The 27,880-nt window shown below is 50.8% G+C and overlaps 3 protein-coding genes across 9 annotated transcripts; 1 reads left to right on the top strand and 2 right to left on the bottom strand.

Annotated features, from left to right (window-relative positions):
- Window positions 1-176: 176 nt before the first annotated feature.
- PAQR6 (progestin and adipoQ receptor family member 6) lies at window positions 177-4,921 on the top strand. 5 transcript variants are annotated; one of them, XM_012767748.3, is made up of 8 exons: window positions 177-274; window positions 1,495-1,570; window positions 2,007-2,134; window positions 2,269-2,474; window positions 2,599-2,725; window positions 3,081-3,177; window positions 3,386-3,536; window positions 3,942-4,921. In XM_012767748.3, the coding sequence occupies exons 2-8, from the start codon at window positions 1,520-1,522 to the stop codon at window positions 4,214-4,216; spliced, it is 1,035 nt and encodes a 344-aa protein (XP_012623202.1). In that variant the 5' UTR covers window positions 177-274; window positions 1,495-1,519; the 3' UTR covers window positions 4,217-4,921. The 5 variants fall into 5 exon arrangements, with proteins under 5 accessions (XP_012623202.1, XP_012623205.1, XP_012623207.1 ...); XM_076000231.1 differs by lacking the exon at window positions 177-274 and adding an exon at window positions 767-874 and having other exon boundaries at window positions 3,942-4,573; XM_012767751.3 differs by lacking the exon at window positions 1,495-1,570.
- Window positions 4,922-5,029: 108 nt separating this feature from the next.
- Window positions 5,030-7,758, bottom strand: BGLAP (bone gamma-carboxyglutamate protein). Of its 2 annotated transcripts, XM_012767759.3 has the most exons (4): window positions 6,008-7,758; window positions 5,739-5,777; window positions 5,520-5,589; window positions 5,030-5,327 (listed from the first exon to the last, which is right to left on the bottom strand). In XM_012767759.3, exons 1-4 carry the CDS (start codon window positions 6,069-6,071, stop codon window positions 5,180-5,182), a joined length of 321 nt encoding a protein of 106 aa, XP_012623213.1. In that variant the 5' UTR covers window positions 6,072-7,758; the 3' UTR covers window positions 5,030-5,179. The 2 variants fall into 2 exon arrangements, with proteins under 2 accessions (XP_012623213.1, XP_075856350.1); XM_076000235.1 differs by having other exon boundaries at window positions 5,739-7,758.
- A 107-nt stretch (window positions 7,759-7,865) lies between these two features.
- Window positions 7,866-27,830, bottom strand: PMF1 (polyamine modulated factor 1). 2 transcript variants are annotated; one of them, XM_012767755.2, is made up of 5 exons: window positions 27,546-27,830; window positions 13,472-13,577; window positions 12,611-12,711; window positions 10,735-10,930; window positions 7,866-8,364 (listed from the first exon to the last, which is right to left on the bottom strand). In XM_012767755.2, the coding sequence occupies exons 1-5, from the start codon at window positions 27,704-27,706 to the stop codon at window positions 8,311-8,313; spliced, it is 618 nt and encodes a 205-aa protein (XP_012623209.1). In that variant the 5' UTR covers window positions 27,707-27,830; the 3' UTR covers window positions 7,866-8,310. The 2 variants fall into 2 exon arrangements, with proteins under 2 accessions (XP_012623209.1, XP_075856349.1); XM_076000234.1 differs by having other exon boundaries at window positions 10,735-10,869.
- Between the last annotated feature and the right edge of the window lie 50 nt (window positions 27,831-27,880).

The following is a 27,880-nucleotide window of genomic DNA, read 5'->3' as shown; positions in this document are numbered from 1 at the left end:
CATTGGGTCACGCTGGAGAGGCTGGTTGTGTGCAGGAGGCCGAGTGAGCTGCCTGCTAATGGGGCTGGGCCACCCCGTGCAGCTCCCTGGGGGCTGGACAAGGCTGGGATTGTTCCCTGGCTCCCTTTGTCTCCCCACTCCCCGCCCAGGCCTGGCCCGCCTGCCTGGCCACTCTCCTCTCCCTCCATCAGCCCAGCTGGCAGGAGCCTGGGCCTCTGCCCGTGGAGCCCCAGCCTGCTGACCCACCAGCTTAGGAGCACCTGTCAAGCTCTGGGTAAGAAAGCTCACCTTCTGGGGCTCTGACACTCCTGGGGAAACAGAGATACAGCACCTGCTCCAGCCCCCATTTTCACTGCAGCTGCACACACCCCACTCTACTCAGAGCTCTCCAAATCCTACCACTAAGGTGAGCGATCCTGAAAGGAGACACACCCCAGCATCTTCCTCTCACCACCCCGCCAGATAGATGGGCAGCACTCTTGGGGTAGGCGAGACCTCCATCCCATTCCTGGGAGAGGGCAAGAGATACCCTGGGAGGCCCTCATCCATCTTTTAAGTTCTGCTGGGATGCAGGAACTAGGGACCAAGCCCCCAAACTGTTGAATGACAGAGGAGCAGAGGTGCAGTGTGTGCAGCAAAAACAGGCACACAGATGGACAGTTGAAGCTGGTGGCAGGGAAAGGGGTGGGGCTAGGCTGTAGAGTCGCTGGGAAGTTTGGGCCTGGGAGGTGGGGGAGTGTCCCATTTCCTTCCTTTTGGGGTGGCTCCGCCTACCTAGCTGGCCCAGCCCCTCCACTTGTGCCAAGGAATGTGCCGGGAGAGGCGCTGGACAGGCGGGTGGGGCAGCAGAGCCGGCTTCGGAGGCAGCACGCAGGTCTGAGGGCTGAGGGGCACGGGGCTCAGGAGGGGCAAGGGACCCTAAATACTACCAGGGGACACAAGTATAGTCCTCAGAGAAGAGCCAGGCACCCCCCTAATTCCTTGTGCCACCTGGTGGCATCCTGTTTCTCCAGGAATTCTGGAGAGCCTGGAGTTTTCTGTGCTCACCTCGGGCACTTTGGGCCCAAGCGCTTTCTGGTGGGGTGGGGGTGCTTAGGCTCTCTGCTGGCCACCAGGAGTCAGAGTTCTCCCTGAGACAAAAATTCTGGGGCTGGGGAACTGGGATTACTAACCGAGGCAGCCTCCTAACCGGGTAGGACCATCCACTCCCTGCTGGGCTGAGGCTGGCAAGCCCCTGTCAATAGCAGGTGATGATTGCCCTAGGCTAAGACGGGGAGGGGTTGGGGTTATGTGATGTGACTGGGGAAGCTGGGCCACCCTCCCTTGGCTGGAAGGAAGCCACTCTGTGGCCAGCTACCTCCCACACGTGTGTGTGTGCTGGTGCACATGCAGCCCACCCTGGGGCTCAGTGACCAGGTCCAGCTTGAACTGGGGTGACAAGGGGCCTGTGGCTGGGGACAGATACCTGATCCCCCCACCCACCTCTGTTTCTAGGTCAACGTGGAGGTGCCAGGTCACCATGCTCAGTCTCAAGCTGCCTCAACTCCTTCGAGTCCACCAGGTCCCCAGGGTGAGGGGCTCCATCCACTAACCCTGACTCTCAGAGGACTGGGGCAGAGGTTCTCGGATAGCTATTGGGGAGGTGCCTCCCGGAGGTTCTACCCCTCACATTCCAGTGAGACTCTTTCTCTGTTCTCTAAGGAACAAGGGTGTGACCCCCTCCTACAGCCCAGAAGGTCCTTCCATCCAGACTTTCCTTCCCCTGAGTGCCCTGTCTGTGCTCCCCTGCCCAATCCTATCTTGTCCCCTAACTCTGGCTCTTCCGTTTCTTCGCTGCTCTGTGGGTACTGGAACCTGTGGTAAGATGGGGGTCACATTTAGTTTGGCTTTGGGGCCATTGTGATATCCAGCTCCTCCTCAACCCTGCTTCCAGAGATCTCTCATGGAAGGAAAGTGTCCTGGCACAATGACTTGCCTACTCTCTCCCACTCTCGCAATTACCCCAGGTGTTCTGGGAAGATGGCATCATGTCTGGCTACCGCCGCCCCACCAGCTCGGCCTTGGACTGTGTCCTCAGCTCTTTCCAGATGACCAACGAGACTGTCAACATCTGGACTCACTTCCTGCCCACCTGGTGAGGGGAGGCTCTGCCCCAGGCCACACCTTGAGCTCAGAGGGGGTACCCAGGTGGGCAAGGATCGTCCAGGCCCACTGGCTGCAGTGGCAATCGCGGAGGTCCGCGGAGGCCTGAGCACATGCCCGCTGTAGGTACTTCCTGTGGCGCCTCCTAGTGCTGGCGGGGGGCCCGGGCTTCCGCGCGGAGCCGTACCACTGGCCGCTGCTCATCTTCCTGCTGCCCGCCTGCCTCTACCCCTTCGCATCGTGCTGCGCGCACACCTTCAGCTCCATGTCGCCCCGCGCGCGTCACATCTGCTACTTCCTGGACTACGGTGCGCTCAGCCTATACAGCCTGGGTGAGCCGAAGGGCGGCAGGCCAGGCGCTCTGCATCTGGGTGATGATGGAGGGGACGGTGGGGAGGACGCCCGAGGGAGGGGCGCGCCTCTGGACCTCAGCGCCACGCCCCAACCTTCCCACAGGCTGCGCCTTCCCCTATGCCGCCTACTCCATGCCGGCCTCCTGGTTGCACGGCCGCTTGCACCAGCTCTTTGTGCCTGCCGCCGCACTCAATTCTTTCCTGTGCACCGGCCTCTCCTGCTACTCCCGGTGGGTTCTCAGGCACCTTCAGTGGGGACCGGGAAGGTGGAGGCACAAGAGAGGACACACCTCACTGCTCTTGAATAATGTTAGTAACAACTGAACCATTTACTGAAGACTTACTCCGTCAGACCCTGTATGCTAGCATCATGCCCAGCTGGTCTCCTTTAATTCTCACAGCCACCAACAGGCAGGTGTCTCTATCCCCACACACAGATGTGCTCACTTACAGACGGGGGCATGTGCCTAAGGGCTTTCTTGGGTTCAGCTGCATTGACAGTCCATCTTGGCCTTGCTCTTGCTTTTCTCTGACCCCTATCCAGGGCACAGGGATGGTGACCAGCCTTTCCCTTCTACTTCCCAGGTTCCACGAGCTAGAAAGCCCTGGGCTCAGTAAGGTCCTCCGCACAGCAGCCTTCGCCTATCCATTCCTGTTCGACAACCTCCCACTGTTCTATCGGGTAAGGGTTCCTGGGGCCCCTGCCCTAACCCTCTCTGTGCCCACTTCCAGCCCTGCCCCCTCAGTCCCTGACCTGAGCCCCGCTGCCTTCTCCTCAGGCCCAGCACCCAGCCTGTGCCCACCCCCTCTGCATCCTCACCAGATCCCAGACACATCCCATGTTTCCACTCCTGAGCCCCTCCCCACCAGCCCTGCTTTCCCTTTGCCAGCTCGGGCTGTGCTGGGGCAGGGGCCACAGCTGTGGCCAGGAGATGCTGAGCACCAGCCATGGCTACCATCTCTTCTGCGCGCTGCTCACTGGCTTCCTCTTCGCCTCCCACCTGCCCGAGCGCCTGGCCCCAGGACGCTTTGACTACATTGGTGAGAGCACGCATGACCTGGCCCAGGAAAGGGCGGGAGAGACAGCTTCCCAGAGCAGAGTGAACTGAGTAAAGGGGTATCATAGCCTGAGGACAGCAGCAAACTATAGGAAGCACTTCCCTGTCTTCCCGTAACTAGAGAGCGTGGCTGGAAGGGTCCTCAGCGTCCAGGCCCATCCTCCACCCACCCACCTCGGATGAACGACCAAACTAGTAGCACATACACTAGCTTTATGCATATCAGCTCATTCATTCCTCCCAGTAACTGTGGAATCAGGGTTTCTTGCTCTTAATTTATAGAGGAATAGCAGGCCCAGAGGATGGGGTGACTTGCCCTGGGTCACATGATGAGTCAGGGGAGCCCTGGGAACAGGCATGTGCCCTAACCTGCCCATCCTTCCCACAGGCCACAGTCACCAGCTATTCCACATCTGTGCAGTGCTGGGCACCCACTTCCAGCTGGAAGCGGTGCTGGCTGATATGGGATCTCGCCGAGCCTGGCTGGCCACACAGGAACCCGCCCTGGACCTGGTGGGCACAGTGGCCACACTGAGCTTGGCAGTGGCTGGAAACCTACTCATCATTGCTGCTTTCACATTCTCCCTGCTTCAGGCCCCCGGTACATGCCCTTTGCTGCAGGATGGCCAACTAGAGGGGGGTACCCAAGCCAAACAGCAGTGAGACCCCATTCCTAACCCTGCCCTGGAGGAAGGCAGAGGGTGGGCTCCAGTGCTGGGGAGGAGCCAGACCGGGGCCTGGTAAGGTAGAGACCATCTCAGCCTGGAACCAAGTGTGGCTGAGGAGAGAGAGAAGATGAGAGAGGGCAGCCAAGAAGAGGGGTGTTCGGGGGGCTGGGGACTAGCAGAGAGTGAGAGGGACCGTGAGGGGCTCTTGATGGAGTGGGAGAAGTGCTGAGGGTCTGAGCAGGGAGGTGTGTATGTCCAGGCTGGAGCTGTACCCATGCCCTGTCAGAGTTTGGGGTGGGAAGATGCGGGGGTCCTTTTATCTGGCCCCGTTTCTGGTGCTCCTGGAAGTCTCTGCTCAGTCCAGGGGAGAACTAACATGACTAACCCAGGCCTCTGCTGAATGCTTGTTAACCAGGCTAGGAGGCTACACACTTGGCCCCCATCCCAAACCAGGTAGTGCCCAGTTTGCCAGCAGCTATTTGTCTCTAGAGATGAGTCTGTCTTGGTCATGACTGTGTACTTGAGGTGTCCAGGCTTTTGGGGACTGGGTCTATCTGGGTGTGTCACTGATGGTAGAGTGGATTGAGGTGGGGGAGGGGAGTGCTAGGCTGGCTGGGGGGAGCCATAGTTAGACTTTAGGAAGCCATCCTCAATTCTTTCTGGAACAAGGCAGGTACAAATAAATAAAGAAATAACAGACTTTGGGAAGCACTTTCTGGGACTGCAGAAGGTAAAACCTCTCTGCCTCCATCCTTCTAACACCTCCCTCCCACACTCCATAGACTGGACAGACGCATAGGCCCACCAATTCCTCTTCTGGAGTTTATTCTGGAGCAGCTGGGATGATGGGGACCCCACACTCACAGGGCAAGGAGGTCAGGGTGAGGGGAAGGGAAGGGAAGGGACGAGGCAAGGATCCAGAGCTGGGGCTGCCAGCTGCGCCAGCAGGACGGATGCCCTAGGCTGTGCCGTAGAAGCGCCGATAGGCCTCCTGGAAGCCGATGTGGTCAGCCAGCTCGTCACAGTCCGGGTTGAGCTCGCACACCTCTCTCTTGGGCTCCAGGGGATCCGGGTATGGGTAGGGGGCTGGGGCTGGGGCTGGTGCTCTGGGATACCCAACAAAATGGCATCAGCCCCTGTGCCGAATGCCCACCCCCTCCTCCCACTGCACATATGGGGTCCAGAGTCCCCACCAGAGAGGACTGCCAGCAGCCCATAGAGGCTGCTCCCTGCTGCAACTCCTCCCCAGCCCATCCTGCAAATGCAGGGCCCCGACCCAGCAGCTCCCTTTCTCTTACCCCAGCCAGTGATACAGGTAGCGCTTGGGTCTTTTTATCACCTCACTGCCCTGCTGCTTGGACATGAAGGCTGTGGAGCAGAGGTGCAGGGGTCAGGTGGGGAGCAGGCCTGCCTTCCTGACAGCCAGATAAGAGGTGGCAGGAGCAGGGAATTGGGACTGAGGGGACCAGGGTGACAGGGGTGGTGCTGGGAGCCCCCTACCAGGCCCATCCTCATACCTGCACCTTTGTCAGACTCTGCACTGCTGGGCTTCGCATCTGCAAAGGAAAGGGAGCCTGGCTCACCTCTGCTCATCCCTAGGGCCCTCATCCTCCTTCCCCTGCCTCTCCTTCTACAAGGACAGAGCTGGGGGCAAACAGATTGAGCCTCTAGGAGAGTGGTTAGACTGCAGAAGGGACTGCCAGTGGAAGGAGAGGGGTAGGGCCATGAAACTGTCCCCTCACAGCCCCCAGTGAAGTGCATCCTGGGCAGAAGTGGCGGCACTCACCTGCCAGTCCAGCGAGGCAAAGTGTGGCCAGGGCCAGCAGAGCGAGGAGTGTGAGGGCCCTCATGGTGCGTCTGTCAGTGGCTGCGTTAGGGCTGCTGTCCAGGGCTCAGCTTGTCTGCCCCTTCAGCCTGCAGCACTGTTTATATGCTCCGGGCTGTGCCCTGGAGGTGGGGGTGAGGGGCACCTGACCATGTTGTGGGCGCGTCACAGGAATCTGCCAGGGCTATTTGGGGGTCATCCGCCCCAGCTCTATAGGCCAAACCCCAAAGGATGTTGTGGTCGGGAGCTGTGGCTGCCTGGGCAGGGGCCCCAGGAGTGATGGAGGATGGGCCACTATCAGACTTCCAGGCTCTCAACAGTGCCCCTTGCCCCTTCCCTAGGGCCTCTACCCCTATTCACTCTTCCTCGGAGACCCCCAGCCTAGTTAAGCACTGGCTGGGCTCTAGGGGGGCCTAAAGGGAAGGGGGGCTCAGAGTCCAAAATAGATTTGAGCAGAACTGGGCTCCAGCTCTCTCACAGCCTGTGATTTCTACTGCAGCCCCATGGGCAGGAGCCAAACCCCAGGGAGGGAGTGCCCGGCAATGCCCTCATTCACCCAGCGAGACACCAAAGGCACCCAGTGCGGGGGCAGCTCGACTGCTCAGGCCCTGTGCATCAAGACGGAGAAAGGGTCACGGCAGGACGGAGCCAAGAGCCAAAAGCCAATATAGGTGGGGGCAGGCATGAGATAAGGAAGGCCTCTCGATCTCTGGAGCAGGCCTGGTGGCTGCAACTGCCAGGTATGCAGGGCACAGGACAAAGAGGTGGGACACTAGGGTGGGAACTACCTCCCTGTGCCCTAGCAGGTGGGCAGACAAGGCCTGTGAGGAGCAGGGAGAGGGAGTGCACCTCTAGGCTCCTGACCCTCAGGTTCTCCTCCTGTCCTTGTAGCCTTCCCAGTGGTAACCACCTTGGGGAGGGACCTGTCCTCCCATAAGTGATAGGAAGGCCTATCCCTTATGGGACAGAACATCCCAGCCCCCCAAAAAACCCATCCCACAACTAAGAGCCGCCACTGCCTCAGGTCTGCCTGGAGAGGGAAGAGAGGGTGTCCTGGCACCTTCCCCTCTGTCTGACCTGTGTCCTCACTCACCTACCCACCCACCAGGGCTCAAGACTGTCTGTCCAACCTGACAAATAAAGCACTCAATGGAGCATGCTGGACAGGAGTGGAGCGTCTGATGCTTGATTTGCAGCTCCATAGTGAAGAGGCGGGCAGAAGGACAGAGCCTGAGTTCAGTTTATGGTGAGGGGGGTGGCAAGCAGGGACTACCTGACGTCTTCCTGTCTGTCCTCCGTGTGCCACAGACACACCCAACCAAACCTCTCTCCAAGGGGTTAGGTAAGGCCCTCAGCATGGAAAAAAGTTTGCTATCTGTAGCCAACCCCCTACCCCTTCTGGTCCAGGAAGCACCAACCTGCCTTTGGCTGGCCTCGGCTGGAGAGCTGTGAGGCAGCTGATGCAAGAGGACAAGGTGGCCAGCTATTGTGGAGGGCCCACCTTGCTCTGCGCACAAACACCAAGTGAGGCCCACCATGAACTTTCTCAGAAGTGGCCCAAGCGGCAAACAGAAGTGTGGGTTGGGCTGGACAGACGGATACCCCTTTGGTGCTCCTCCTGGCCACAGGGAACCCAGGGGTTCTGGTTTCTGTACAAAGAGTTTTGCTGCCCTCTGCACATGATGGTCAAATACACCCACTGGCAACCTGGGGGCTCCCAGAGGACTACAACCAAGGCCTTGACTGGCGCCAGAACTTGGAAGCCCCGCAGCAGATCTTGGCCCCAGAACGGCCCAGGCAGAGGAAGCATCCTCACAGATTACAGTGTAGTGGAGGAAGTTTATTTACGGATGTGGGGAGAACGTGGTAAGAGCCCTTGGGCTGGCCAGCAAGGGGACAATCAGTGAAGATTGAAAACAGATTCCCTAAGCTAAGTCCTAGGGAGGGCTCAGGAACCAGCAGGAGGGGGTTGGCAGAGTTGACCTGAACCAGGAGGAAAGAAGCTACTGCTTGATTCCCAGGTGGGAGTTAGAAGAAAACAGGGAGGAATCTGAAGGTAGGGGTATGTTTGAAACCAACCCCAAGGGAGCCCCAAAGGCATAGTGGCATGGGGCTTGCTCCAGCCTGGTCCTCTGGCAAATTCCTTCACCGCTTAAGGACTAGGCACCATTTCAGCTGTTCTCAGAGGACAGGCCCAGGCCCAGCATGCTAGACCACAGGCCCTCGACCTTGACTGCCCTCTGCTTTTGGGCCCAGCCATCTCCTCACTCAGGCTCTCTCAGCACAGCCACCAGCTCCCTCTGTTCTCTGTGTAGAGCCTGAAATCAATAGGAGAGAACAGACAAATCAGGATGTGAGAAAACCCAAATCCTTTCCCTCCGCTGTCCTTGACTCCAGGCCTGGGTTTCCTCTAGGACAATATGGATGGAGTCTGTGGCTCGTATCACTGGCCCAGCTGGGCTTGTTAGGACAAAGGCACATTAACAAGTCCCCACCACTCAGCAGATATTTATGGCAAGCTGGGCTGTGACCGCCTGGGCCAGACCTCCCCTAACCTGAGCCCATCTTTAATAAGGGCCTCCAAAGTGGCCTTCCAATCCTCTGACCTCACTAAAGCTTTCCAGCCGAGAAACTTTCTTGAATTAAGTGAACTTTCAGTTAGGCTACTGACATGGAAATTGTGGTAAAAAATTGTTCTTTGAAGCTGCCACACAAGACTCAGCACTGAACACTCAGTCCCACTTCAAACAGTGTGAGGATCTGTAGCTGGAATGGATGAGGTGTGGCTGTAAGACCAGGGGGCTTTATTCCCCCTCTTAAAATAGAAGCACTGAATGTCAGAAGTGGTGGGGCCCTGGCAATCATTATTTGATCCATTTGGAAGCCAGCAACAGGAGTGATCAGGGCGTGGTGATGAAGTGGCAGTGGTGGAGCAGAACAGCACCTTGCCTGACAGTCCCAGGAGTGCCCAACTCAGCTATGGAGCCTGCCCAAGACAGCCCCAGACTGAGGGCCTTGGTCACTCCCACGCTCTTGCCTGTTGTCCAGTCCCCCAGGACTAGTCTGGGACATGGGAAGACTGGAGGAGGTGGGGACAAGAGAGAGCAGAGCAGGCTGCCAACCTTCCACCTGCTGCCACCTTCCCAAGGCTTGGGACACTTGCTGAGCCAGGCAGGGCCTTTGGGCTACAGCTTACTGGTCTTGGGAAGAGAAAACCAGGGGGATCTGGGAACCACAAATTTAGGGCCCTGTCCCCCTCAGGAATAGGAAGGTCTGCCTCAGGAAAGGGGCTATCAAATAGCTATAAGTAGGTATAAGATGGACATCTAAATGCTGGATAGAGAATCGAACAGGGATGCTACCACTCAAGGCCTACTGGAAACGTTCTCTTGGAGCCAATAAGAAAATCCTTCTCATCACTCTGCACCCACATCTGCTACTCATGTCGTCCAGCTTGATCACTTCTTCACCCACCTTGGCCCCAAGTGACTTTGGGCCACTTTCAAAAATTAAGTTCACAGGCCGGGCGCGGTGGCTCACGCCTGTAATCCTAGCTCTCTGGGAGGCTGAGGCGGGCGGATTGCTCAAGGTCAGGAGTTCAAAACTAGCCTGAGCAAGAGCGAGACCCCGTCTCTACTATAAATAGAAAGAAATTAATTGGCCAACTAATATATATATACAAAAAATTAGCCGGGCATGGTGGTGAATGCCTGTAGTCCCAGCTACTTGGGAGGCTGAGGCAGGAGGATTGCTTGAGCCAGGAGTTTGAGGTTGCTGTGAGCTAGACTGACGCCACGGCACTCACTCTAGCCTGGGCAACAGAGTGAGACTCTGTCTCAAAAAAAAAAAAAAAAAAAATTAAGTTCACAGCCAGGCATGGTGGCTCACGCCTGTAATCCTAGCACTCTGAAAGGCCGAGGCGGGAGGATCGCTCAAGGTCAGGAGTTCGAAACCAGCCCAAGCAAGAGTGAGACCCTGTCTCTACTATAAATAGAAAGAAATTAATTTGCCAACTAAAAATATATAGAAAAAATTAGCCGGGCATGGTGGCGCATGCCTGTAGTCCCAGCTACTTGGGAGGCTGAGGCAGGAGGGTCGCTTGAGCCCAGGAATTTGAGGTTGCTGTGAGCTAGGCTGACGCCACAGCACTCTAGCTCAGGCAACAGAGTGAGACTCTGTCTCAAAAAAAAAAAAAAAATTAAGTTCACCCTCAAAGGACACACATTTATGCATGGAAGATATGTTGTACATGTGGTGAAGGCTCTAGAAGTCATTCTAATGTATACATTTAAATATATTTGGCAATGGTCACATGAAGTAGTAGAATGACCACTGGATACAGAGGGTTTAACTCCAACTCTGATATGGAGGAGCTGTTATCCTGGGTAAGTCACCTGCCCTCTCTGGGCCTGTGTCCTCACCTGCTGCAGCAGGGGAATGCACGCCTGCAGCTAGACTTTGGCCAAGAGCAGGTGTGCCCCAAAGAGGGGAGAGCATTTGGGGAGCCTGTCTGCAAAGAGACTACTGCACGTGTCCAAGGACAAGTAATGAGACTATCCCACAGCAGCAGACTCTCCTACTCCCTACGGGGATCCCTTATGTTGGAAGGGAGGAAGCCACCAATTTGTGGATCTCAGAGGGCCGATTAGGGAAGGAAGAGAAAGCAGATAAGGCTGGGACATATTTACCTGCCAGGCCTGCTGCCGCGCCTGGACCTGTAGCTGCAGCTCCTCCACCTGCCTGCGCCCAGCCAGGACGGTATCTGCCAGCTGCCGGTTCTCGGCCTCCTGTTTCTGCACACGGCGCTGTAGGGTATCCCGTTGCTGCAAAAAGTAGGGTGCCATGGCGCTGTGCAGGTCTCTCTCTGGGATCCCACTGGGTCGCCTAGACAGCCATATGGAACACAAGGGATGGTGGGGGGGAGGATTTGGGTGGGAAGTGTTCTACTTCCAAGCCCAGTCAGTGACATTCCCACCTCCAGTGACATTCCCACCTGGAAGTTGGACTGGCTTCCAAGGCCTCTCCTGCAGTCCATCTCACCTCCCAAGGCCTGCTCTTGATGGGAATGCTCACCTCCCATCCCTCAGCTTCAATGCCTAGGGGTACACCTCTCCCCCTTCTCACTTCAGTTTCTATTTTAGCCTTCCCAACCACACCCCACATTCTCCTTTTCTCTTCCACATGTAGTCTCTCATCTAGAACACTCCAGGGCAAGAGGTGACTTTTCAGCCCCTGCCTCTGTCCTTGTGACCATGTGCCCTGCTTGTGCATCCACTCCATCAGACTGTGAGCTGGAGAGATTGGGGGTGGCTGGGAGGCCCTGGTAAGTGTTGGCTGATGTGGGAAGATAAGGAAAGACAAGTCTAAGGAGGCAAGACTATTGGGGGGCGAGATGTTAGGAAACCACTGTAGGTTCTTTCAAAAATTCTTTTTCAGCTATAAAACTTAATTCTCTTAAGTACTAAGGTCACAGGGCATAACAAAATTGGAGGTACAAAAAATATATCTGCTCCATCTGGCCTAGGGTGCCACTGATGGAGGGAAGGAGGGTTGTAGGAGGCAGGTGCTCAGGCTGCTGTGGTCTTGATGGCCTCTGCTCTCTACTCTCGCCAGGCCCCACTTCTCCATCTTGCACTTGACCTGTACTGGGCAGTCAGGCTGCCCACTGAAATGTCAGCTCCAGGAGAGCAGGTGTTTTATCTGTCTTGTTCAATGCTAAGTCCCTGGCATCTAAAACAGTATCAAGCATATAGTAGGTGCTCCCTAAATATCTGGTTTTTTTATTTGTTTATTTGCTTTTTTGAGACAGAGTCTCACTCTGTTGCCTGGGCTACAGTGCTGTGGCATCAGCCTAGCTCACAGCAACCTCAAACTCCTGGGCTCAAGCGACCCTCCTGCCTCAGCCTCCCGAGTAGCTGGGACTACAGGCATGTGCCACCATGCCCTGCTAATTTTTTCTATATATTTTTAGTTGGTCAATTAATTTCTTTCTATTTTGAGTAGAGACGGGGTCTTGCTCTTGCTTGGGCTGGTTTCGAACTCCTGACCTTGAGCGATCTGCCCACCTCGGCCTCACAGAGTGGTAGGATTACAGGCGTGAGCCACCTCGCCCAGCCCTAAATATCTGTTGAATAAAGGAATGAATAAAAACCAGTTCCTCAGCCAGCCTACTCTACACTTGATTCCAAACCTCAATATTCTGTCCCTTCCCACACCCCTAGCCCGCCTTTCTCTCACAGGTCCAACAGGTCCTCAAACGAGCTCCCCCAGGAGGGCTTCCTTGGTCTTGTCTCAAACCCCTCCCTTCCCTGAACCCCTGGACAACATGCGTTGCCCTGGGGCTCCCCTCCCCCAGAGGGAACCCTGTGGGTTTCAACTGTTCTTGATTACTGTTTGATGTCTGTCCTTTCTACTTGTCCCTGTCAAAGGGTCCTCTCTCAAGGGCCATGAGCCTAGAGTCTCATGGATATGGGTCAGTCTTCAAGTCTCCTTCAAGAAGCTGAATTGCTGCCTCTTCCCCAGGCACCTTCCATCACTCTTCTCACCTCCCCACCCCATGCTCACCAGGCTGGTTCCTTACGGGCTTTGCCTTCTTCCACAATTTTATCCAAGGCATTCAAGACAGCTTCCAGATTCCCTTCCTCTTTGATTTCAGAGACTTCCTCCTGAAACGAAAGGAGGAAAGAGCTGTAATGATACTAGACAAACCCATAGTGGAAATACATTAAACTGCTAACAGCACTTAGTAAGATTTTTCTTAATTTCTGTTCTGTGTCTTTGTACCATCCCAAACATTCCAACCTTTCTACAACATGTGGCTTTTATAATTAAGAAGATAAAATATAAAATGGGAAACATTTAAAGAGCCTGCAGCAAGCCTCTCCCCTCCTGTGCCATCTCTGAATGCTGCTATCCCCACTCCCCAAGCCCTCTTTGCTGAAACCACACATTTTGATGCTTAACAGGACCAGCCTGGAGTGCAGCAGCATGGAAGTTTAACTCTATACAGATACCACAGTTACTTAAAGACAAGAATGGGATCATATCCTTCTTTGTATTCCCAGTAGTATTCAGTTCCTCTGAATTCAAACAATTTGTTAAATGCCTTCTCTGTGCCAGGTATCTCACCAGGAGCTGGAGGTACAAAGATGAGTGAGACCCCATCCTGTCCTCACTGAGCTCGCACAGTGGGGCAGACACATATAAACACATAATTACAATACAGGACAATGAGATATGGGGGCGTTTAAGATATCCCTAGCACTTGGAGGGGAGGGATGACAGATGCTGCAGCCTGCTGGACACCAAGGAAATTCTAGGGGCTGAGGAGACAGGGGCAGATGGTAGGGTCACAGACGCCAGGGGACTGACAATCTAGAGACAGAACCGAAGTCAACAGTACCTGCTGGGCTTCTTGCCACTCACCCGAATAGATGCCTGCAACTGAGTTATAAACTTGTCATAGATTCGCTGTGTCATCTCAGGCTGCAACTGGTAGAAGCGCTTGTAACAGTCAGTGAATCTCTGGTAGCTGGTGGGAAGGAGAGCAGAGGTGGGGAGGGTCAAGTGCACAGCCAGTCACCAGGCTACCTGGGCACCTCTGCTTCTTCTCATCACAGGACTCTAAGTTTTGTCCACTTCCTGGCCCTGGTTAAAGGCAGTGGATGCAAATCTCTCATCTGCAGCTTGAGTCACTGAGGATGACTCAACCCCAGCAGTGCCCCATCAGCATCTCCACTTCCTCTCAGGAGAGCCCCAAGTGGTGTTCAGATGTTTATCCTTTGAAGATCACTGCCCCACAATACAGCAGTTTCTAGTGAGCTTCCAGGTGAGGCTAATGGTGCTGGTCTGGGAACCACACTCTGAGAATCTCTGGTCATTTCAATTCCTGGATTAGGACAGGTCTTGTGGCCTCTGGGAAAGATTGTCTTCCTCCTAAAGAGCCACACAGGAGGTGACTGATGCTCTTTCTGCAGGACATTACTGTATCCAGGTGATGCCTCTAGCTACTGGCAACTGTGGGGGCCCTGGCCTGAGGGTAGGGCTTACACCAACCTGCAGCCACCTTCATTTGGGGCTTCTTATTACATGAGAGAACAGATTTCTTGTATTGTTCAAAGCTGATTTAAAAAAAATTTTTTTGAGACAAAGTCTCACTCTGTCTCCCTGGGTAGAGTAAAATGGCATCGTCAATAGCTCTCTGCAGCCTCAAACTCCTGGGCTTCAGCCATCCTCTTGCCTCAGCCTCCCGAGTAGCTGGGACTACAAGTATACGCCACAACATCCAGCTGATCTTTGTATTTTTAGTTGAGATGGAAGTCTCACTCTTGCTTAGGGTGGTCTTGAACTCCTGGCCTCAAGCAATCCTCCCACCTCAGCCTCCCAAAGTGCTAGGATTACAGATATGAGCCACCCAGGTGTGTGCCTGGCTCCAAGCCTGATTTTTAATCAGGTCTCTGACACTAACAGCTGAGACCTCCTCATTGCTACATCCCTGGTAGCTGGAAGGATCAAAAGGGACCCAGTATATTCCCAATGGCTTACTCCTCTTGGAGAAAGAAACTCAAACAAGTTAAATGAACTCTCTTGGTGGTTTCCTCTCCCTCCCCCTTGTTTTCCTGCCAGTCTCTCTGTCCACTCTCTCAGGCCCTTCCCCTTCAATAAATATTCACTGAGTGCCTGCTATATGCCAGTCACCCACCAGGAACTCGGTATTCTGGGGTGAATGAGAGCTTCCACTGGAGAGGGAGAGATGGCAGCAAATGCAAAAACTCGCATGAATATGGTCATCACCACTTGTGAAAGAAAGGGGCCAGGGTTATGGGGCTGAGAGAGTGTATCATAAGGATCATCTTTAAGTTGGGGGAAGGTGGTGTCAGATGAAGCAATGTTCAAATGACCTATGGAAAGTGAGCTCAGGAAGCATTCTCAAACAGATAAAAGCTTATATCTGTGCTCTTGTATGGGTCAGGATGCATCTCAGCTGTGGCGATCAGGCTGGTGGGCCACTGGGTAAATAGGTCATTAGGTACCAGATCCCAGTGCAGAGCCCTAGCTAGGGAATCACTGCTGGGTCCTCCCTTTCTCATGGCTTTTTAGCCGCGCCCCCCCCACGATCTTGACCCCCACACGATGTTTTTGGAAACAGGTGCAGACTGACAGCAGTGTTGTGGGGGAGCCAGCTCATAGTGCCTTGCAAGGGACAACTGCTAAATTTTCAGGAACTCTGTGAGCTAGGTGTCAAATACAGTCATTATTAAAAATTAAATTATATAAACTTACAATAAATTATATTTAAAAACAAAGGTACTAACTACTCCAAACATACCACTTCCTAATCACTCTACATTTTACTCTGCTTGTGAGGTAATTTATATCTGTTGTCTACCTGGTGGAAATACCATGTAAAGGTGTGCTGCTGCCCATCTCCTCTCAACTCTGTATTTAGTGGTGCCATGTTGGTAACTTGGGAGTATTTACACCTTGGAAATTGGCAAATGCTGAAAACCAGGGCTTTATTTTCAGAGTCGGTGGTAAGCACCTACCAGCACACCCCTGGGTCAGGGTGACACAGTCTCCCACCTTTTCAATGGTATACATTCCGTATCAGTACACCTTGGAGGCTCAACCCAGGAGGGCAATACTGTACAAAGAACAGATGGTGGGTGTCCTTTCAACCCTCGGCAGAGTCCCAGACATCTTGTTTTGCTGCTGGCCTCATCAGCCACGCAGCCTGTGGCTACTGGGAGGAATGTGGAGGAACACATGATGCCTGACCAAGGCTGGAATTGAGACCGGATAATTGTGGCTTGAAACAGGTTTGGCTTGGACACAGCAGATGCTGTTCCTCCTCCCAGCCCCCTCAGCAGGCGGAGGGTCTGAGCTGGGCGCATCTCTCCTCAGCTCAGACGGGCAAACAGGGCCCAGGGCAGGGGTGAAGAAAACTCTGACCACTAGTGCTGCTTGTGAACTCTTCTGGGGTCTCCTTTATGGTTGAGAATACAATGAAAGTGAAGGACCCCAGAAACATGCACATTCATACAAATACACAAGACAGGAATATATCCTGGACAGGACAATGCGGCTTAATCAAGGAGAGAAGGCAGCCAGATTGGGGCTGGTGTCAGCGAGTATAGGAGGAAAGTGATTCCCTCCTTGAGAACCAATGCAGACTTGAAAATAGTCTGAATGCCCTTGTGGATTTCCTGAAAAACATATACTCAGGGAGAAGCAGGAAAGCAATATATTTTATTTAATAAAAAACATTCAAGATCATCTGCCCCCAAGTGTCATATCTTATCTTCTCATGCAAACTAGTATCTTTGTCGATAGGGTGCATTGCATCTGCAATGTTGATGGGATCCCAGGGTGCCCAGAATAGTGTTAGATGCACAGCAGCACATAGGACACCCCACAGATGGGCGACTGGGCTGAGGTGAAGCCTGGGCTGCCTGGCCCTAGATCTGCCCTGGCTCCCACCCTGGACCCCAGGGTCCCAGGGCCTGAATTGCTTGGGCAGAGGAGTCCTCCTCCCCCAGGAGCCTCCCCAACATCCTCCCTGCCAATAACCCCCTTCACCCCATGAAGGAATGGTCTCCTGGCCTTGGCCTTCCAAGGGGACACAAGAGGCCACCCAGCTATTCACTGCGTAAGGGTACGCTCTGAAGACGAACTGCCTGACCTTTTGCCTGGATTCAAATCCTACCTCTACCACTCATTAGCTGAGTGACTTCAGATAACTTCTTTACCTTTGTAAGTCTCAGTTTCCTCCTCTGTCAAATGAGGATAATAACTATCTATAACTCACAAAATTATTGTGAGGATTAAATGAGGTTACATATATGAAGTACTTAGTACACTGCCCAGCACACTGAAATGCTCCATGTTAGCTACAATTATTTAGTCCTTGTGGCCCCCTCAGAGGTACAGAACAGACAGTAATTTGGCTCGCCAGAGCAGAAAAGTCTCTTCTCCTATGGAAGGCAGCGGCTAGTAAATGTGAGTTGTGTACAATCGCACATGCAGAAACCAACCCAGCAGCAGGAAGAACCAGCCATCAGGATTCGTCCCTACTACTGAGAAAAGGCTAAATTGTGTAGAAAAAAAAAAAAAAAAAGCTGGGGGGGACAAGGGGAGCTACATTTATCACCAATGAAAATAACTTTTAAAAACCACATTTAGGGCCGGGCGTGGTGGCTCACACCTGTAATCCTAGCACTCTGGGAGGCCGAGGCGGGAGTATCGCTCAAGGTCAGGAGTTCAAAACCAGCCTGAGCAAGAGCGCGATCCCGTCTCTACTAAAAATAGAAAGAAATTAACTGGACAACCAAAAATCCATATAGAAAAAAATAAGCCAGGCATGGTGGCATGTGCCTGTGGTCTCAGCTACCGGGAGGCTGAGGCAGAAGGATCACTTGAGCCCAGGAGTTTGAGGTTGCTGTGAGCTAGGCTGACGCCATGGCACTCTACCTGGGGCAATAGAGTGAGACTCTATCTCAAAAAACAACAACAACAACAATAAAAAACCACACATTTAGGTCAGGCACCATGGCTCATGCCTATAATCCTAGCACTCTGGGAGGCCAAGGCAGGAGGATCACTTGAGTTCAGGAGTTCAAGACCAACCTGAACAAGAGTAAGAACCCATCTCTACTAAAAATAGCTTAATATTTGGGAGGCTGAGGCAGGAGGATCCCTTGAGCCCAGGAGTTTGAGGTTGCAGTGAGCTATAATGATGCCACTGCACTCTACCTAGGGCAACAGAGCAAAACTCTTGTCTCAAAAATAAATAAATAAAATAAAAACCACATTTACTTAGTTTAGTTTCAAAACTGAGATGACTACATTAACTGATTTTAACCTATTATTTTTTCTTAAATATTTATTATGCAATACTGAGAAGCCCTCACTGTTTTTGATCTCACTGAAGAAGCATTTCATTTACTGCTACTAAAAACTCATTGTAAATTATAATACAAATTTGACTTCTAAAAATATTGAACTTCAAAATATTTAACCACAGAGTCAAGCTTTGGTGGGTTGTCAGACTTTTGGTTTACATATGCAAATAAGTTATGCAGGACACCATGGAAGGATAAAAGAGGCACAAACAAGACAAAATAGGGCAATATCACAAGTGTACCAGATGCTAAGGGAGCCAAAAAGGGAGGTTTGCCTTCCTCCTTGGTAACCTGCATGCTGCCCAGCTGAAAGCATATTGCACAGGTTGTCCAGCAGAGGGCAGGCAGGGACTGGCACTTCCATCTCCATTAAGGCTGGGAAGACTGAGAACAACACAAATAGAAGCTGGGGATCAAAGTGACAGAAATTCATGCTCTGTATCCCACACCCACCAACTATGTGGCTGCCCATTTCATTAAGAAATGGTTTTCTGGGCCAGGTGTGGTGGCTCACACCTATAATCCTAGCACTCTGGGAGGCCAAGGCAAGAGGATTGCTCAAGGTCAGGAGTTCGAAACCAGCCTGAGCAAGAGGGAGACCCCGCCTTTACTAAAATAGAAAGAAATTAATTGGCCTGCTAAAAAAATATGTATAAAATTAGCTGGGCATGGTGGCGCATGCCTGTAGTCCCAGCTACTCGGGAGGCTGAGGCAGGAGGATCGCTTGGGTCCAGGAGTTTGGGTTGCTGTGAGCTAGGCTAATGCCATGGTACTCACTCTAGCCTGGGCAACAAAGACTCTGTCTCAAAAAAGAAAAGAAAGAAATGGTTTTCTGTTTGGTCTTTTTCTCCCTCCTCTTTCTAGTCCTGTGTACACTGCCCAGCCCCAGGACTGAGAAAGAGAAAAGAGAAAGAACCAGAGAAATTTTTCTTAATGAAAATAAGAGGAAAATGAAAACCTCCAGGTCACTGAATCAAGATGAATGGCAGTATTAAAAAGTTACTTTGGGGCTGGGTGTGGTGGCACATGCCTATAATCCTAGCATTTTGGGAGGCTGAAGCAGGAGGATCACTTGAGCCCAAGAGTTGGAGACCAGCCTGGGCAACATAATGAGACCTCTTCTCTACTAAAAATAGAAAAATTAGCTGGGCATGTTGGCTAGCACTTGTAGTCCCAGCTACTTGGGAGGCTGAGGCAGGAGGACTGCTTGAGCCCAGGAGTTTGAGGTTGCAGTGAGCTATGATGACACTACTATACTCTAGCTGGGGTGACAGAGCAAGACCCTGTCTCAAAAAAAAAAAAAAATACCATGAAGATAATTGTATTCATTCATTCATTTGATAAACACTTGCTGAGCAATAACCATGTACCAGGCCAAGTTCAGTGGTATAAACTCGAAGATGAGACAGTAAGACTCCTGCTCTCAAAAGTGTTACGGATCAGTGCTCAGAAAAATGAGTATGTGACAGCCTAGGGCCTGACAGGGACTCAGGGAAGGCTCCTTGGAGGAAGCAATGTCTGAGAGAGAAAGAAGCAGGAGCTGGGAAGAGGACAGGAGAAAAGCAGTGTGTACTAAGGCCCAGGCAGCATAGCATGGAGTGTGTGCACATGTGCATGCATGTGTACATTGTGCATGTATATGAAGATGCGATAATAAGAAACATTTACTGAGGATTGACTAGTACCAGCCCCTGTTCTAAACACTCTACGTGGAGTAAGTCAATGAACTCTCACCACAAGCCTATCAGGTAGGTTCTATTATCCTCACCCCCATTTTTCAGATGAAGAAGCTGACAGAGCCAGCTGGGACTCAACGCAGGCCATCTGGTCATCTTGGCTTCCACAGCACATGGCCTGCAGGCTGGTGGGACAGGGAAGGGCCAGATGCATATAGAGCCTGGACTGTATCATGACAAGAACAGCTAGAAGAGGGTTTGGAGCAGGGATCTGATATGATCAGATCTGCACTTGAGAATGCTCATTCAGCTGCCGGGTGAGGGTGGATTCAGAAGGCATAGTGCAGATGACAGCAGCCTCGAGCAAGGCAGAACCAGTGGGGATGGAAAGAGCTGGATGGTCTGCAAACATGACAGAGCATTAGCATGCCAGGCCTGAAGCCACACACCACAGTCTGATGAGTCACCCCTCACACTTCAGAAACGAATCACAAGTAGCACGCATCACCTGGCATTTATAGTCAGAATAGTTTATGTACCACTCTTTTTTCTGTGAGGAACTATTTCCTATGAACACTAACAGTCTAGGTTAAAACTACCAGTTCTTGGCTGGGCGTGGTGGCTCACGCCTGTAATCCTAGCACTCTGGAAGGCTGAGGCGGGAGGATTGCTCAAGGTCAGGAGTTTGAAACCAGCCTAAGCAAGAGCGAGACCCTGTCTCTACTCAAAATAGAAAGAAATTAATTGGCCAACTAAAAATATATAGAAAAAATTAGCTGAGCATGGTGGCGCGTGCCTGTAGTCCCAGCTACCCGGGAGGCTGAGGCAGGAGGATTGCTTGAGCCCAGGAGTTTGAGGTTGCTGTGAGCTAGGCTGATGCCACGGCACTCTAGCCTGGCCAACAAAGTGAGACTCTGCCTCAAAAAAAACAAAAAAACTACCAGTTCATGTACAAATACAATTAGCTTTCTTTTCTTGGTCACTTTTCTTGGTCAGATGTAGGCTTTGAGTCACTTTACACTGCATAACACATCCCAGGCCAGAATACAGGACCAGAAGGACATCTAAGTATGGCATCGAAAAACTTAACAACTGTCAATCACCTCTTGCTCCGTTGGCCCCTGTGGGACCAACATCACATGTGGCACAGCAGCCAGGGTATCATGGGTACCTGAGGCAAACCTACCTTTTCTCTGCATAGTACTAATTGCTCTTCAACCTAGACCCCACTAACAAAATCTGACTGCTCCTTTTGGCAGGTCCCGAATTGTAACAGAACACAGAAAGGCGCACCCTTGTCAGCTTGCTTTAGCTCAACAGGATAATGGCTGTTTTCAGATGGTTCAGGAGGCTATGGGGGACAGAAAAGAATTTTTGCGAAGAAGGCCTAGGTTGCAAATGGTAGGTTCCAATAGGGCCATGTTTCTCTATTCTGAAGCCTGAGGAAGTACAGATTTGAGAGTCTTTGCCACAGCCAAGACAGTGAAAGTGTCATGCCTTAACTGATGACAGTGGGGTGTGGATCCCCAAAATCTGAGAGCCCAGCACAGCAGATAATCTTCCAGTCTGGGGTTTATCGCTTAATTGGCCCTCCTACTGAAGCTGATATTAATACTGAAAATATGTGAGGAAAGTCAATCTGGGATTTAAAATATCCCTTTGGATAACTGACATAATAAACCAGCAGTCACTATGTATAGACTCCTGTCCCAGGTATAAGTACTTCATCCTTGGGACTGAGGACTTTAAGCATTTTTAATTTAATGGCTTGGGGCTGGAAGAGTGTCAAGTATTTGCATACATCTTAAAAGTCTGTATTCATATATGACATTTTTTGAGTCCTTACTATGTGGAAACCAATTCCTATTTAACCAAATGAGGGGAAGGATGTTCTAGTAAGGAGAAGCAGCGAGTGAAAAGGCAAGGTGGCAGGGATGGAGGCAGAGGGGCAGCACTTGATGCAGAAGAGCTTATGTGCATGTGTGCGTCTGCACTGGCAAGCAAGTTTTGCAGCTGGAGAGATGGGGAGGGGCTGAGGAGTGAATTCTCTTGTATACTGAGCTATGGAGCTTGCATCTGATCCTGGAAGCAACCCTGAACCAATTAAACATTGTAAGCATGGCTGGGCGTGGTGGCTCACGCTTGTAATCCTAGCACTCTGGGAGGCCAAGGCGGGCGGATTGCTCAAGGTCAGGAGTTCAAAACCAGCCTGAGCAAGACCCTGTCTCTACTATAAAAATAGAAAGAAATTAATTGGCCAACTAATATATATATATAAAATTAGCCAGGCATGGTGGCGCGTGCCTGTAGTCCCAGCTACTTGGGAGGCTGAGGCAGGAGGATCGCTTGAGCCCAGGAATTTGAGGTTGCTGTGAGCTAGGCTGACGCCACAGCACTCTAGCTCAGGCAACAGAGTGAGATTCTGTCTCAAAAAAAAAAAAAAAAAATTAAGTTCACCCTCAAAGGACACACATTTATGCATGGAAGATATGTTGTACATGTGGTGAAGGCTCTAGAAGTCATTCTAATGGCCCAGGAGTTTGAGGTTGCTGTGAGCTAGGCTGACGCCACGGCACTCACTCTAGCCTGGGCAACAAGCGAGACTCTGTCTCAAAAAAAACAAACAAACAAACAAAAAAAAAACCATTGTAAGCAGAAGGACATTATCAAAACCGAACTGTAGACTGGAGGAAGGGGGCAAGACTGAGGCTGGAGGGCCAGTTTGGAGGCTGCGGCAACAGTCCAGTGAAAGACAGGGAGGCCCTAAACTCGGCCAGTGGTGGCAAGGGTGAAAGGAGGGAACTGAGGAGAGAGACGCTGGGGCTAACAAGGCTAACAGGGCTGGGTGGTTGACAGGAAGTGAGAGGGAAGGAGGGATCAATGAGGACTCCCAAGTCTCTGGCCTAGAGAAATGGGTAGACAGTGGTTCCTTCAACCAAGTTAGGGACCACAGGAAGAGAAGAGGAGGAGAAATGCTGCTTCCACTGTGCTGAGCTTGATGATTCTGTAGGACACCAAGTGGAGATTTCTAGTAGCAGACTATTGGAGACAAAGGTCTGAAACTCAAGAGATATGTGGCTTAAGAATCCCTATTTATTCCAAAACTATTACATGTCTCCTCTGTGCCAGGCACTGTGATAAGCAATGAGAGAGTGATGAACAAGATAGACAAGATCCTGCCCTCCAGGACCTTACATTTTATGTGGGGAAGACAGACCACAAAGCAAACAGACAACAGAACTACAGACTGTGATAAGTGCTATGAAGGGACACATAGCCAAGGGATACTATGACAAATAACCAGGGCAGAGAGAGGGCTTTAGGGAGGGTCAGGAAAGAGATGGAGGAAGAGCATTCCAGACAGAGCAAACAGCAAGTGCAGAAACCCTGAAGCAGGAAAGCACATGACACTCTAGGCAAGGAGGAGGTCAGTATGACTGAGTGTGGCTGGAGGGGGACAGAGGAGGTAGGCCGCGCTAGAGCGGGGAGGGCCTGGAAGCCATTGTAAGGAGCAATGAACAGTCTCTGAAGGGCTCCAGCAGCCTCGAGACATCAGATGGGATGTGATCATTCACCTGTGGAGGCGAAGTAAGGGCAGGGCAGTGGTCACACATTTAAAAGACAGGAGGAGGAAGAGGGACCCAACAAGGAGTAGCTAGTGAGGTCAGAGAATGATGTCAGAAGCTAAAGGGAAAATTCCAAGGACAGAGAAGTGGCTAACAGTGTCAAATGCTACAAGGAAAGAATGTAGGTTAAAGACAAAAAAAAAAATATCCACAGTATTTAGCAACAAAAAAGGTTATTAATGATCTTGAAAGGAATAGTTTTAAGAGAATCATGGCAGACTGCCCTGGGCTGAGGAAAGCACTGGAGATGGGGAACTAGAACCTGGTAATGTACAACCTGAAGCTATAGCCTTGGATGTAAAGGGAAGGAAGTCGATAGGGAGACAGCTAGGAGGCCACAGGACTGGGTATCTGTCAGCCAGATTATAGATATGGAAATGTCTACCTGGCGGCCTTAATATTTTCTATGAACGCCAAATGTTGAGGTGATTTTCACGAATAAGGTGCAGGTAGGAATAAAAGGACTTGAGGGACATGATGAAGATTTGAAATAGCTGCTGTGGAGAAGGGCCGAAACTGGCTGGGGAGCATGATGATTGCAGGCTAACTGATCACCACGCTAAAGCCCAAGACCATGACTTTGAGGAGGCACGATCTTCCACCACGGTGAGACTCTACAGAGCTGCTCAGCAGGCTGGGTGTAGGGGCAGAGGAGCACAGACTTGAAGGCTCAAAGGAGCTGAGAAACGGAGTGTGGCTGCTATAAGAACCTGTCCAGAGATATGTCTTTTTTTTTTTTTTTTTTTTGAGACAGAGTCTCACTTTGTTGCCCAGGCTAGAGTGAGTGCCGTGGCGTCAGCCTGGCTCACAGCAACCTCAATCTCCGGGGCTCAGCGATCCTACTGCCTCAGCCTCCCGAGTAGCTGGGACTACAGGCATGCGCCACCATGCCCGGCTAATTTTTTGTATATAAATTTTTAGTTGGTCAATTAATTTATTTCTATTTTTGGTAGAGACGGGGTCTCGCTCAGGCTGGTTTCGAACTCCTGACCTTCAGAGATATGTCTTGATTTCCACCCTGGTCCCGTTTCTCTCCCCTACCTCTCACCTCCGTTATTCCCCATCTTAGTTGGTGGCACCACCCTCCACCCAACCACTGTCACGAAGGGGCAACATACTCTTAGTGTTACACTTTCCCCTATCTTCCCTTCCAGTCTACCCCCAATCAGCTCAAATCCACTCATATTGCCTGCACTGTCTCTTGGCTAGACCATGGTGACAGCCCTCTTTCCTTCTGCTGGGGCCCCGACCACACAGTTGGTTCCCCAGGCACAGGACTTTGGACTGACAAACTTGTTTATCTATTTTATTTTTTAATTTTTAAAAAATTTGTTTTTATTCTTTACTTTTTTCTTTTCTTATTGTTTTAAATTCCCAGATAAGAGAGCTAGAGACAAGCTTCTTTTTTTTTTTTTTGAGACAGAGTCTCACTGTTGCCTGGGCTAGAGTGCCATGAAGTTAGCCTAGCTCACAGCAACCTCAAACTCCTGGGCTCAAGCAATCCTTCTGCCTCAGCCTCCCCAATAGCTGGGACTACAGACATGCACCACCATGCCTGGCTAAGTTTTTCTATATATTTTTAGTTGGCCAATTAATTTCTTTCTATTTTTAGTAGAGACAGAGAATCACTCTTGCTCAGGCTGGTTTTGAACTCCTAACCTTGAGCTATCCACCTGCCTTGGCCTCCCGGAGAGCTAGGATTACAGGCGTGAGCCACCACGCCGGCCAAGACAAGCTTCTTAAGAGCAAACAAAATACTTTAGACGTAAAAAAAGAAGAATGGGCCGGGCAAGGCACAATGGCTCACGCCGGTAATCCTAGCACTCTGGGAGGCCAAGGCGGGAGGATTGCTGGAGGTCAGGAGTTCGAAACCAGCCTGAGAGTAAGACCTTGTCTCCACTAAAAATAGAAACAAATGAACTGACCAACTAAAAAAAAAAAAAAAAAAAATATATATATATATATATATATATATATATATATATATATAAAATTAGCTGGGCATGGTGGTGCATGCCTGTAGTCCCAGTTACTCGGGAGGCTGAGGCAGTGGGATCGCTTGAGCCCAGGAGATTGAGGTTGCTGTGAGTTAGGCTGATGCCATGGCACTCACTCTAGCCTGGGCAACAAAGCAAGACTCTGTTGGGAAAAAAAAAAAGATAACAATTATTAGTTCTATTTTGAGCTTTTGTATTTGAAGCCATTCTACTTTTTTTTTTTTTTTTGAGACAGAGTCTCACTTTGTTGCCCAGGTTAAAGTGAGTGCCGTGGCATCAGCCTAGCTCATAGCAACCTCAAACTCCTGGGCTCAAGCAATCCTTCTGCCTCAGCCTTCCGAGTAACTGGACTACAGGCATGCACCACCATGCCCGGCTAATTTTTTCTATATATATTAGTTGGCCAATTAATTTCTTTCTATTTATAGTAGAGACGGGATTTTGCTTTCGCTCAGGTTGGTTTCAAACTCCTGACCTCGAGCAATCCACCTGCCTTGGCCTCCCAGAGTGCTAGGATTACAGGTATGTACAGCCACCGTGCCCGGGCATAATTGTTACCTTAAATGAATATACGATATATTACATCAACTAGTCAACTGCAATTTTAACATAATTAGATAAAAATTATATTTAATATGGAATGTAGATGCTTCCCCCATAACCTGAGTTTTTAATTTGTCACTACAACAGATCACTGCCCCACAACTCAATACTGTTCAAAATATAATTTTAAATACCTGCATAGTATTTATTAGAGTTATCATACTTACATAACCACCATTCTTCAAATGTTGGACACCTTAGATGGTTTTCAATGATTTTCAACTAAACACTTTGCTATGTATTAATACATAAACATTTTTGAACTTTTTATTTTGAAATAATTACAGATTTGTAGGAAGTTGTGAAGAAATGTACCCTTCCCAATGTTAACATCTTAAACAACTATAGTACAATAGCAAAGCTAAGTTGACATTGGTACAACCCACAGAGCTCATTCAGATTTCATCAGTTATATACACACTAATTTGTGTGCGTGTACATGTACATCTTTGCAATTTTATCATGTGTAGCCTTGAAATAACTACGGCCTTAGTCAAGATACTAGATGCTTTTTTTTCTTTTTTTGAGAGTCTCGCTCTTGTCATCTGGCCTAGAGTGCAGTGGTGTCATCATAGCTCACTGCAATCTCAAACTCCTGGGCCCACTTGATCTTCCTGCCTCAGCACCCCAAGTAGCTGGGACTACAGGTGCATATCACCTTGTCTGGCTAATCTTTTCTATTTTTAGTAGAGACGGGGTCTCACTCTTGCTCAGGCTGGTCTTAAACTCCTGAACTCAAACAATCCTCCCACCTTGGCCTCCCAGAGTGCTAGGATTACAGGTGTGAGTGAGCCACCTCACCTGGCCTGGGGGACACTTATTAATAGATTTGACATGATGTGGGCTGGGGTCTAATAAAACAAATCTAAAAAAATAATGAAGATAAGGCTAGATTCCAAAGACATAGAGACCAACAATAACATCAAACAGAAAAAAAATTTAAAAAGCTGATTCTTTAAAAAGATTAAGATAGACCTATGCTATGTGGGAGACTGAGGAAGGAGGATCGCTTGAGCCCAGCAGTCTGAAGCTGTAGTAAGCGATGATACCCCTGCACGCTAGCCTGGGCGACAGAGAAATACCTTGTCTCAAAAAAAAAAAAAAAAAAAAATCCACCAGTACGTCATATAAAAATCAAGACAGGAAAATGTTTCTTTTCATGGTAATACTTTTAGTCCTTACAACTTCCCAGTGAAGATACAATTCCCCACGATAGCTAATGAAGCTTTCTATGTGGCAGGGCCTGTCCTAGGTATGTTATGCATAGTCACTTATTTAATTCTCAAAACGACCCTATGAGAAAGGTACTATCATCACCATTTGACTTCTGAGGAGCCGACGAGGCACAATGCGGTTAAGTGTTGCTTGGATAGCGGTGGGCCCCAGGATTTAAACCCTGATCTAACTGCAAAGGCCCTTTCCTTGCAACTGCTTTAAGTTTTAGTCAAAACGAGGTTTCCTGGAAAAACGAATAGCTACTTGTCCCGAGTCGGCTACAGGTTATCTGTGCTGGTAAACATCCCCTAACTTCTCTAAGCTCCGGATTCGACACCAGCGTCAGATCAGACTGCCACCCAGACCCGCCCCCGCCACTACACCACGCGCCTGCGCTATCGGCGGCTGCCGACGGGATCTCGCGGGGCTTGGACTTCGTGGGACAAACCTCATTACCTCTCTACCTCTGTCCTCCACCTTACCTTCCGGCGGCGATTAACTTCTCGAGAAAAGTGTCCACCATGGTGTCAAGGAGCTTCACCCTCGAAATGGTAGTGCCGGGTGGCACAGACTCCGAAGACAACCCCTCAGGCCCTTTTTCCTCACAAGCGCAGTCTACATTGGCGTTGCTCGCTTCGGCCATCTTGAAGTCGAACCGCCAAATCTAACTGGCCCGCCGCCCCGCCCGCCGAAGCTCCCGATTGGCCGCTCTCACACTGGGCGGCTGCGATTGGAAGTGGCTGAATGTCTATCACCGATCCCGGCAGGGGAGGGTAAATTGCCGGAGGCTGAGTATTGAGGAAAGATATCAAGTGCA

Source organism: Microcebus murinus, chromosome 2, assembly GCF_040939455.1.
Source record: "Microcebus murinus isolate Inina chromosome 2, M.murinus_Inina_mat1.0, whole genome shotgun sequence".
NCBI lineage: Eukaryota > Metazoa > Chordata > Mammalia > Primates > Cheirogaleidae > Microcebus > Microcebus murinus.
Note: the sequence above shows the minus strand (reverse complement) of the source record. Positions and strands in the feature narration are given on the sequence as shown.

Coding starts and splice junctions, on each gene's coding strand:
- PAQR6 (XM_012767748.3), top strand. CDS start 1,520: ATGCTCAGTCTCAAGCTGCCTCAACTCCTTCGAGTCCACCAGGTCCCC. Junction 2,135..2,268: donor ACTCACTTCCTGCCCACCTG/GTGAGGGGAGGC, acceptor TGCCCGCTGTAG/GTACTTCCTGTGGCGCCTCC. Junction 2,726..3,080: donor GGCCTCTCCTGCTACTCCCG/GTGGGTTCTCAG, acceptor TCTACTTCCCAG/GTTCCACGAGCTAGAAAGCC.
- BGLAP (XM_076000235.1), bottom strand. CDS start 5,982: ATGCACTTCACTGGGGGCTGTGAGGGGACAGTTTCATGGCCCTACCCC. Junction 5,590..5,738: donor AGAGTCTGACAAAGGTGCAG/GTATGAGGATGG, acceptor TCTGCTCCACAG/CCTTCATGTCCAAGCAGCAG. Junction 5,328..5,519: donor TACCTGTATCACTGGCTGGG/GTAAGAGAAAGG, acceptor TGGGTATCCCAG/AGCACCAGCCCCAGCCCCAG.
- PMF1 (XM_012767755.2), bottom strand. CDS start 27,706: ATGGCCGAAGCGAGCAACGCCAATGTAGACTGCGCTTGTGAGGAAAAA. Junction 13,578..27,545: donor AAGTTAATCGCCGCCGGAAG/GTAAGGTGGAGG, acceptor CCTTCCCACCAG/CTACCAGAGATTCACTGACT. Junction 10,931..12,610: donor GCCCGTAAGGAACCAGCCTG/GTGAGCATGGGG, acceptor ATGGCTGTCTAG/GCGACCCAGTGGGATCCCAG.